The 11,687-nt window shown below is 35.4% G+C and overlaps 1 protein-coding gene across 1 annotated transcript; it reads left to right on the plus strand.

Moving 5' to 3' along the window:
* The first annotated feature begins 4 nt into the window (after positions 1-4).
* CENPL (centromere protein L) lies at positions 5-8,868 on the plus strand. The gene is made up of 5 exons (XM_026703361.2): positions 5-150; positions 1,036-1,218; positions 3,425-3,673; positions 4,710-5,261; positions 7,784-8,868. Exons 1-5 carry the CDS (start codon positions 109-111, stop codon positions 7,853-7,855), a joined length of 1,098 nt encoding a protein of 365 aa, XP_026559146.1. The 5' UTR covers positions 5-108; the 3' UTR covers positions 7,856-8,868.
* Positions 8,869-11,687: the final 2,819 nt, after the last annotated feature.

Genomic DNA, 11,687 nt, shown 5'->3' on the forward strand with positions numbered 1-11,687 from the left:
CGAACTGGCTGTCGGGAGATAGTTTTTTTTCCCTTTTTTTCAAAAAGAAACCGCCCGCCTCGGTTTTAAGTGTTGCTGGCTTCTTTTTCTCTCAAAGATTAGGGAGCGATGTCTTCCCGGCGGTTGTCGACGGCCCGCGACCGCCGAAGGGTAAGAACAAGGCCTGCGGGTGTTACGGTTTTCTAAGACGCCGCCGATAGGAATCTTTTGAGGGGTAACTGCGGGAAGTCCTTACCCAAACTTGGGGTCCTCCACGTGACCGTCGTAAGAATGGTTAAGCCACCCAATTTTTTGGCTTCCCACGACATGATGAAACAGGGGTGTGCCTTGTGTTTTTTATTTTTATGCTGGTCTTTTGGCGATTATAAAGCTGCCGCCTGTTTGACAACTCATTTCTCCAGTCCAATAAAGGTGGTTCTCCGGAAACAGCTATGATTCTTTATTTTCAGATTTTTAATGGACGATTCAACAAAATTCCCTTAGATAATTCAGATGGATTTATCCTTCACTTGATAGCAATAGCATTTAGATGTATATACCACTTCACAATGCTTGTACAGCCCTCTCAAAGTGGTTTATTGCCCCCCAACAACCTGGGCTCCCATTTTACCGACCTCGGAAGGCTTGAGCCTGGTCAGATTCGAACTCCTTGCAGTGAACAGTGAGTTAGCCTGCATTCTGACTACTGCATCACCACTGCCTATCTTTTAAGAAGTGTGATGATGTTCTTTTCTAATGATATTTTAAAAAGGAACATCTTTCTTCTTGGCTTACATGCTCCATATTATTTTGAAGAACTTCATTCTCACCCCCTTTAACAGATAAAAGAAGCTTTACGATCATAATCACCAAAGTTACATATAGTGATTATGAAGGTATACAAGAAACTGACCAGATTTGTACAATACACTAGTGTATGCTAAAAGATAGTTCGCTATTTTCTGATTCGTATGTTATGTTGGTACACTATATCTATGAGATGAGATTTTCTTATTTTGTGTAACATATGTTTGTCTAATGATAATCTGTTTACAGGATGCTACCGGTAGCACTTCTAATTTTAGGAGAATGAAAACTGTTGGAAGAGCAATTACAAACTATGAAGCAAACCTTACAAATACTGCCTATCTTTCAAGAGGTATGCCATCCATCAAGGAAAGAAAGTTATTTGGTCAGACTCCAGCTAAGATAAAGATTTCACAGAATCCCGATCTTCAGGTAAGGAACAATGAAGAGTGTAACTGAGTATAGTGTAACTGGCAACATGTTTGAAGAGGAAGCAGCTTTTAAAAACTAAGCAATTTAAATTATTTAAATTTAAAGGGCAGGCATCTACAAATTTACTCATCAGGACAAGTATTCCCTGGAGTTGAAGGGTTGGCTGCTGAACATGATATGATAAAAGTAAAACAAGTATGGAAATAATAATAAATAAAAATGTTTAGTGCATAATTTGACAGAGCAAAGAGAATATGACAAAAATGAATAATGTCTGGTTGGTTGATTTACATAAATATAAATGTGTAGGAAATAATTCTAGTGATATTAATATATATGCAGTTGGCTGAGAGCCTGAATGATGTGCAGCAAATTATATTGATGATGCAACAAATAAAATTAATATATCAAACATGAGGATAGTTGTGTAGAAAGATGAAGTGACAAGATATTCATTTAAAGTTTTTGAATCCTTTTGAACTTTCAATATTTCTGCATAATTATGACCTAAAAGTAGTCATATCAACTGTTCTCCACTCAATTCTAAAATCTAGATAAAGAACCCAATTATACCAACAAATCACAAACATTATACTTGTTCATTTATTAATGAATATGATCTTCAAATATTAAAAAGCTGGGTTCACAAACTTTTAATCAACTCTGTATATAAATTGTGAAAAATTAAAGATATAGGTAAGAGTCAGTGGCAAACCCATCTGAAAAGCCTGGCAAGAAAACTACAGGGACTTGTCTAGGCAGTCATCCACAGTCCAAAACTGACTTGAAGGCAAGCAGTCAATCAACTGAATGTGGGTTGAATATAGATATTAGGGTTCGGGTTAGTTAAAAGGGCTGATGTTACTTAGATTATATGGAGAAAATTAATGACAACTGAATAACATAACAACTGAAGAAAGTGGGAAATAGGCTGAGAGGAAGAGAATGCTTGAGGAAATTGTGCTTAGATGAAGTTGGTGAACCCTCAAGAAAATATTGGAAGTACAATAGGCAATGTATGAGGTGATTGAACGACATGGAAGCAAGGATGGTTTGCAAGATTAAAAAGGCATGCAAAAATATTGTATTGATGTAAGCTACTTTTAACTGCTCCTTTTCTTTTTTTCTCATCTCAGGTCTTTAGCTTCTTTGGTTTAAGTAATTGTATTTCTCTTTTTGGGCTTCCTTTAACATTGCTTTCTAGAAAAGGAATGGTGAATCATAATTTACAGTACGCAAATTTTAAAAATTGTGACTTAGAATGCTATGTAAATCCAGTCTATATATGTAAAATGTTCACTAAAATATTAGTAATGTAACATGTACTTGATGTGTAAACATATTTGCAAAAATATTTATGTATATGTACAAATATTTACTAAATATACTACCTGCTTTTGATATTATTTTATACCTCTATATAAAAGCAAAATACTACTCATGCATCATCACAAAATTTCCAGAGCCGTAAAGCCTACAAATTTTAAATTTGGCACGTATGTTCCTCTTGGCTTCTAGGTGCTCACTAAGAAAGGATTTTTCAAAATGACCACCAGAGCATTAGTATTTCGTATATTAACATGCTCTGATGCTAAGGAGTTCTACTCCCACCCCCCTGAAAGAAAATCTGTTCCAAATGTAAAACACAAGCAGAGGAGTTTCAGTTTTAGTTTCACAGCACCAAGCAGCTTTAGTACAAAACAGTTGAGCTAAGCCATGCCTAGGCTCCTTGCTGTCTCCTTGCTCACACAGCAAATAGTGTTTCAGTTTCCAAACAGCCCTCAATTCTCTCACACACTGACAGGATGCTAGCCAGATGAATACCGATGGATGCTGGTAGGCAGAGGCAGCATTTTTTCTCCCCTTATTTTCCTCCCTCCAAAATAAATTCAACCACATAGTTTTGTAGCGAAGCACGGATATTGAGCTAGTCAATTAGATTATATAATACAGATTCCTTTATTAGTTCTGTTAATAAAGGAAAAGGGTATATTTTTTCCTTTTGCATTTTTCTCAACAGTTTTTGCTATCTTCGGAGCCATAAAATAATAAATATTGGTTTTAGACAACATAAGATAGAAAGGAACAAAAAAATGACACAGTGTCATGTAAATTCTTTGTAATGCTTCCTCTGCTTTGTAAACTATGACAGGAAAGTATAGATTTTAGTCATTTTTTGCATTTTAAAAATTTCTTTTTGTTGCAGGAGGAAGCTAGTTATCAGATACGATTCATTGTAACTAAGCAGTGGACCTTATACAGCGTCACTCCTCTGCATAAATTCTCTTACGGAAAATTGTGGGAATATTCTAAACAACTAAGTAATGTTATTACTGCACAAAAGGAGAAGAGATTCATACTGGATGGTGAAACTGATTTAATGTTTCAAGCGAAGTTTTCTTCATTTTCTGTTTTGAAAACCAAAGGAAAAAAACAAACAGCAGTTCTTATTAAGGTAAGTAGTCTTATATAATAGGTAACTAAGCCATTCTTTTACTAACGATGGCTTTGTATTGATACTTTTGAAATATATTACAGTGGATAGGCTATAAAATAACTTGTTTCTAGATAATTTTGTTTATCCATCTGCTGCTGCTATATATATCTGTACTAAAGTTTTATAATTAACTCCTGGTGTTTCTTCACCAGATGATTCAAATTTAGGTAATCTAAAATATTTTTTTCTTGAAAGCTTATTGTATCCATTAAGGAAGATGAAAGAAAGAATATATATTTGCATACACACACACACAAAGCAGCAAACTCCTTTGATCAAGCTTTATGGGTTGGAAGGTTACAAAATTCAGGTTTCTGTTGGTAAAGTAGCATGAAACAAATCCAGTAGAATCAGACCAAAAAAACTGCTCCAAATATCCTCTTGCTTTTTAATAGCTACATACTTATGCAACTATGAAGGGGACCAATTTGGCCCTGCTATGGTATCTTGCAATATGCTGCTTTTGAATCTGTAGGTTTCTTCCTATAGTTATCAATGAGCCAGTTTGTGTGGTTAAAGTAGTAGGCTACAACCTGAGAGACTATGAATTCTAATTCTGTCTTAGGCAGAAGCCAGCTAGATGAACTTGGGCTAGTGACTTTCTTTCATTTCTTGGAAGGAGGCAATGGCAAATTACTTCTGAAAAAGCTTTCCAAGAGAACTGCAGGAATTCATCCAGAGAGTATCCCACAATTGGACACTTGAAACGGGGGAGTGGAATTCCAATTATTTGTTTTGAAACTCATTCTTTAGGACTGTAATACTGAGTACCTTTGGAGTGTGTATTTTCACATAAATCTGATAGAATCCCTGCAAAATATCTATGTATTCAGAAATTAATCTAATCATTGTGAATCTGTAGCATACAGTATGGTATGAAATTCAGTAAGAATAACTTTTATTAATGTGCTTATCATAAGTTCAGAAATTAACTCAATTTCATAGAATTGTAATAAATGTATTCATGAATATATGTATTTATTATTGTCTTTAGATTATGCAGAAACCTCTAATGGTAGATGATGATGATGAAGAAGAAGAAAACAAGGTGGTATGGATGGGTTGTCTCTGTTATGCTTGTACAAGTGATTTTGTTGAGACTCTCCCAGAGGATTTTACTTGTTTGCCTTTATTCCTTGTACATGGTGCACAGGGTTTCTCAAATATTGTTGAAACTTGGCTTCAGCAAACTTTTGATTGTTATTTCAGCCCATTACACATCAATCCCATCCATCTTGCATGGATGGCTGCAATATGGTCCGGATGCAGTATGGACCATCGCATGCAGGCAACAGAACTGACTTTCTCTGTGCCCTGTCTACCTTATCCTTTGGATATTTCTTATGCTGTCCATTCTGAAGATGCAAAAGCTCTCTGGGATTCAATAAACAGTATCCAGGGGGAAGTGAAACAGGAAGAAGTGGAATTATTCATGAACTCCCTTTACAAGCACTTCCATAGGCACTTCAAGATACATTTATCATCTACACAACTAGTGAAAGTTTCTACATCTGTAGCCTCTGTTCATTCATTGGGAAAAATAAAGGTATGCAACTTGCTTTTTTGATCAATAATAATGATATGAATTTACTTTAAAATGAAATATTTGGAAAGAATACTGTAATGGCATTAGGCACCTCTGATCATATGCAGAAGTTTTCCAGCCAGCAATATCATCTACAAATAGTTTAAGGAAGAGTAGTGGGTATATACTGTATGTCTGAATGACCTAAAAATGGAGCTATTAAAAAGCACTATCCCTTTTTGCTCTATCTTCAGAATCAAGGCAAGATTGCTACCGCTGCTGCTGCTTTGTTCCTGCAGAATGGACTGCTAGGAAGCAACTGTGGCAACCTTGATCAGGCTGAAAGACTCATGGAGGTTTTCATCCCACTACAAACCAAAATATGTTGGCTGCAATAATACAGAGAGTTTCAAAATATCTGTATCAAAGTATCTGAAAGAGGAAGTTGAGGCTTTTAAAAATGTCTTCAAATTTTCATATTTTTTAACCTTACTCCAGAATATGGAGCACTTTTATTTCTGCGATAGTCTTATACAGATAGTTCTCAACTTAGAACAGTTCATTTAGTGATCATTCAAAGTTACATTAGTCACTGAAAAAAGTGACAAATGATCGTTTTTCGCACAACCATTGCAGCATCCCCTTGGTCATGGGATCAAACTTTGAATGCTTGGCAACTGACTCATATTTATGACATTGCATTGTCTCTGGGGTCATGTGATTCCCTTTTGCAATTTTCTGACAAGCAAAGTCAATGGGGAAGCCAGATTCATTTAACAACAATGTTACTAACTTAACAATTGCAGTGATTCACTTAACAGCTGTTATAAGAAAAGTCGTCAAATGGGGCAAAACTCAATAAATGTTTCATTTAGCAACATAAATTTTGGCCTCACTTGGTTGTAACTTGAGGACTACCTATAAAAGTGAAACATGGTATTAAAGTACATAGTATTAAGTACATAATATTTTGTTTTAAGCTTTAAAAATATTTTTATTGTACATTTTTCCTTAATATTCATCAGAGTTCCAATTTTACGTCGTCATTGTGTACTGGTTATATTAAGTCCTTTTTTTTACATCATAGTATGCATCCTAATTGAAACTATCATACAATATAATCTCTTTTGACTACATAATGTTATACATCATGATTATAACTATTATTTTCTTAATTATACCATAATACACTATTAAATTTATCATTTTGTGTATTTAATAGTCTATTCACATACAATCCAATAGTGGTACATTGTTTATTCTTACATTTTTATTTTGTTAATCTTTCGTTTAGTAAATACTAATCTCTGTATCTATTATTTATCCAATTGTACAATACATCCCATGTTAGGTAGTATTCTGTTTCCTTTTTGTCCTTTTGTAAGTCTGTCCAGTTCTGCACATTCTAATATTTTTTTTATTACCTCCTCATCTGTAGGTGTACTTTCACTTTTCCAATTTTGTGCATATATGATTCTAGCTGCAGTTATTATGTGTATGATTAAATATGTGAATCTTTTATTATGTTTCCCCAATGTTATCCCTAATAGGAATAGTTCTGGTTTCGGAACTATTTGTTGTTCCGTCATCTCTTCTAGCCCATTCTTTATCTTAGACCAATATTTTTTTGCTGCCAGACAGGTCTACCACATGTGGTAGTAGGATCTCAAACTCTGTTTGCACTTCCAACGTTCTGGTGACATATTTGGAAACATTTTTGCCAATCTTGCTGGTGGCAAGTGCTATCTATAAAACATTTTGTATAGGTTTTCTTTGTATACTGTTGACAATGTTAATTTATAATTTATCCCCCACAATTTTGCCAATTATCTAATTCTATAGTGTACACCATTTTTTTTGCCTATATAATCATCATTTCTTTTACATATTCTTCCATTTTAAAATTCAATAGATAATTATACATTTTCTTTATTAATTTTTCATCTGTTCCTAACAGTATTTTGTCTAGTTCTTGGGGTTCCTTCCTGTTTTAAGCTTTTAAAAGGGCAGAAGAGGCAAGCTGTGGACCCCATCAGTCAAAGAATTTTGGCTGCTGGGTTCAGAAAGCCTTTTCTGTCATGGCTCCTGCCCTCTGGAACATCTTGCTCCCCAAAGTCAGATCCGCTTCCACCCTTTTGAAAAGCCTTGGCTGTGCCAATTCACCCAGGGCCCCAATAGGGGTGTAGTTAGAGGTGGCTAAATGGAGTAGAGAACACCCCATCTTTTTATGTGCACTTTGCTCCCTCACTCTCCATCCTGCTTAAGTTTTTATTTTAATTGAATTATTAAATTTAAGATCTTTATTGTTTTAATGTTTTAAACTAATATTTTATTCACCGTCTAAGCCACCTAGAATTGCCTTTGGTGAGAGGTGGCATACTAGTTTAATAAATAAAGTTAGCTTTCTTTAATGTTTGAGATATTGAAGACTAGATTAAAAGTAAGGCCAAAATGAGAACTTTTGTTGATTTTCTGTTTCCTTGTTGTTTCCATGGATCTAATGGTATCTTTTTCTCTCTCTCTCCCTCTCTCTTTTTTATCAGATTCACCATGCCCAATGTCTGATGGGAGTTCTGTCACTGCTCACAGAACTGGCACTTTCAAAAATAATGTGACAAGCATTTACTGGGTTATATCTCAAAGTTTATTACAGAAAATTATTTAGTATAGAAGATTGTAGAATTGTTTTTGTCTACTCTGCTCTTGTTGTACTTAAACAGAAGGTAGGTTAAATGAGTTGTATATAGTATTAAGAGCTATATAGTTACATTTTTTCATATTTATATGGATTATTAAAAGAAATATATTACTCAAAAGTACAGTATAATGTTTATAACTGTCTACATATTGAACTTTTGCTCAGAAAATCTAACCAACTAAGTGGGAAAATTTTAGAATTTTTAGATTTTAACTTCAGGTGAGCTTTTCAGAAAAAAACCCCCATGAGCTTTTCAGAAAAAAACCCCCATGGAGATGGTATCCAATTTACCTATATCATTGGCTCTTCCCTGAATTTTAAGTGACTATAGAAATGCTATACTAATTCATATAGTAAAACAAAGAAAAACAGCGAAAGTGTAACTGGAACATATTTCATCTATGTGAGGCCTATAATTATGAATCATAAAGACCAGGACCTGCTTATTCTTAATGATTCTAGGCATTTGGTCTTTGTGCAAGATAATATCACTCACATTTCCTTTCTCTCCATTTGGTCAGTGTTCTGTGTTTAGTTCTCACTGAGGTTTTGGAAAGATTATAGAATTTAATAGCTTTAAAATAATTTGTAATTTCCTTGTGTAACATCCTACAGCACTGCCCCTAGGTCAGGGATTAAATTGGGATTCTGATGACATGTTTTATACAAAACCTGTATCCATAATAGAGTACTTCAGACATGACTTCATGTATCATCTGATCTGGATTGGGTTGGGTTCAAGAGGAATAATATGATGAGCACCATCTTTATTTTATTATCTATACAAGGGATGGGAATTGCTTCAAGTAGGGCACATCATTTGCGACATTTGAAAAAACTTCTTGACAGTGACAACTGCTTGTCAATGCAATACTGTAGATTGCCTCAAATTGGATTTCCTTTAGGGTGGAAAATATTAATCAGAATCTGGGAAGTCATTAGTTATGGAGTTGAACTAAGTCTCTTAAATGTTCTCTTTAGGAAGAAAGACAATGGAAGAATGTGAAAATTTTCTATATTTTTAAATGAATCATCAGGTAGTTAATGGAATTTTACAAAGTGGAAAATTCCTGTTGTGCTTTTTTAAAGCAAAAGCTGTCCAAAGGCATTGCTGTAGTTATCCTAATCAATCACAGCGGGACAGAAATTTGTGGATTCATTTGAAACAGATTATGTGGAAGGATTCATAATAGTATGAATAGTATAAAGATACCTTTATAGCTAGCTGCATTGGAAATTACTGATTGAGTCAGATTTAATTAATAACATTTCTGTGAGAAGTCAGATAAATACAGTTTATGGACAGATACAAAGAGTGGAAAGCAATAAAGACACTTTTAAAAAAAGGTGGCATCAAATAAGGTCTTTGGTACATTCCCTGCCTATGTCAGTTTGTTGGCATTTGCTTTTGGTGATGTGTTCCTTGAGCAGTGGAATGAATGATGGAGATTTGGGAGCTCCATTGCTCACAACATCTGTATTGTTGGGCTTGTCTGGACAATTGTCAGAGATGGAATGCAGCACGTGATGTCACAAAATGAGAAGGATGAAGGCCAGAAAAGCTTATACCTTTGTTGGAAAAGGTGCTACTGGAGTCCTGACCCAAGTTAAGGAGCAAACTTATGAGGTGCTGCCATCCTAGCTATAAACTCCAGGAAGTTCAGACTTGCTTTTTAATTGTGGTGATCTGGTGGTTGTGGACTATTCAAAAATAGGACTGGTATTCTTCATTCTCACAATCAGGAAGCAGCAGGTTAACCATTTTCTAAAGTGTAACCACTTTGTTCTACTTGGTCAGTCATTACTGTCAATGGAGGGCAAAGAAAAGCTGAGAGTAGAGACTGCTGACACAAGCCTGTTTGGGAGGTTTATAAGTCTGTCAGGTTTTGGTTCTGGAAGTGCAATAGGGCAGAGATGTTTTTATTCCCTGCAGGTTTATGTTGGCCTGGATTGTCGTCATCATTGGGAATTAACTTGGTAGATGATAGGTTAGGGGACTATTTGGCCCTGACTATTTTGTGACCTAGTTTGGAGGTGACATATTGCCACCCAGTCATTTGTGAGAGGTTGCTTGAATAGGGGAGGGTTTGGATACTTTGATTTTAAAGATTTTTGGTTATTGTAAGTAAAAATGAATGTCCATATCCCAGCTGAATGGCTAGCCAATATGGCTGCTTGATTCTCTGGTTGGACATAGAAGTTACCGTTTGGCTGTTTAGGAATGAAAGACCTAGTCAAATGGACTGGTGTAAGTTGTATCCTAGTAGTATTGCATTAAAAGAAATATGGTCGTTACTTTTTTCATTTCCCCAAAAACTTCCTAAGTAAATGGAATCTTCTACCTGCATTTGCTTTGCTTGAGTCTCAGTGCATCTGTGAGAAATAAAAATTCTTTTGTTTTTCTTAGCATTCTTGAAAAAACTTATAGTAATATTGGGATTTCCAATACTTATGGCATTTCCAATACAACCTTAAAAATATTTTTATTATCTGTAGCAGTTATCTAAAATCTCCCAAAGTACTGGAAAGAAATACATGAAAACTAAAAAAAAACAAAAAACCCTGAAAATAAAAGTTTAATTAAGACCACACAATACTATTTGGTACTAGAAAATCTGTGAGCTGTTAGGTCATCTTTTAGGTAAATTCCTGCAAGACATTTCTCGACGTTAGCCAAACAAGTTCTGGGTCTTGTGAAGGGGTGTAAGAGGTGCTGCATGAATTGGGGAAATTGTGTCTGAGTATGGCACAGATTGGGAAGGATATGCAGAGTGGCAGAAGTGCTGTGCTATTTGGGAGGTGGTGGTATGGGTTGAGAAGGGCATGCAAGTGGTGGTGTATGGGACAGGAAGTATGAATGGGAATGTGCAAGGGGCCAATGTGAGCACAAAAAGGTTGGGGAGTTTGAGCCAGTGGGAGACTTATCTAAATAACTTGCAACCTTCCCTGCTGGCTTCCCCGTTGATGACACTCCCTGCCAATTTCCCACAGCAAATACTTTGCTTCTGGGAAGTTGGCAGGGGTCATAGGCAATCCCAATTGAATTTACACTTCCTGCCAGCTTCCCCAATCACTTTCCTTGTAGGATGCTGACAGGGAGTGTTGGAAATTATGATTATGTGACTGCTGCTAATAATGGTAGCGCAATGTCAAAGTCACACTGAAGTGATCTCAACTTTGCCAATTTCAGTCCCACAGGAGTCATGGATCCTGCATTTTGGATGCATCCTTTAAGTTAGCTCTTTTGAGGTATGTTGATTCAATAATTGTTGCCTTATGATACATCATTTTACCCAATTGAAATATACAAACTGCTGCAAGAAGGCTATATAAACAAGAGCATAACAAAGTAGCAACAATAGTACTTTGGAAGATCTACAACAAATAGCATTTGCCTCCAAGCACAAACTGGTAGGATCACAAAATAGACAAAGTAATAGAAAACAAAGCTAGAGTGCTTTGAGACATTAAGTATTCAAACAGACAGGCACCTGCCACATAACACCCCAAACTTAACAACTGTCAGTAAGAAAGATAAAGAAAAAGTCTGGATAGTGAACATAGTAGTACCTGAAGATAGGATAAAAGATAACAAAAATGGAGAAAATTACAAAATACAAAGACCTAAAAATAGAATAACTGGCAAAAGAAAAAAAAGAGTACCAATACTGATAATAGCCTTGGGTGCAATGCCAGAACAACGGAGTATCGCTTGAACACCATTATCATTGACAAAATCACTATGGTCA

Source organism: Pseudonaja textilis, chromosome 3 (assembly GCF_049901715.1).
Source record: "Pseudonaja textilis isolate UNSWEBS1 chromosome 3, rPseTex1.2, whole genome shotgun sequence".
In the NCBI taxonomy this organism is placed as follows: domain Eukaryota; kingdom Metazoa; phylum Chordata; class Lepidosauria; order Squamata; family Elapidae; genus Pseudonaja; species Pseudonaja textilis.

Coding starts and splice junctions, on each gene's coding strand:
- CENPL (XM_026703361.2), top strand. CDS start 109: ATGTCTTCCCGGCGGTTGTCGACGGCCCGCGACCGCCGAAGG. Junction 151..1,035: donor CGGCCCGCGACCGCCGAAGG/GTAAGAACAAGG, acceptor ATCTGTTTACAG/GATGCTACCGGTAGCACTTC. Junction 1,219..3,424: donor CACAGAATCCCGATCTTCAG/GTAAGGAACAAT, acceptor TTTTTGTTGCAG/GAGGAAGCTAGTTATCAGAT.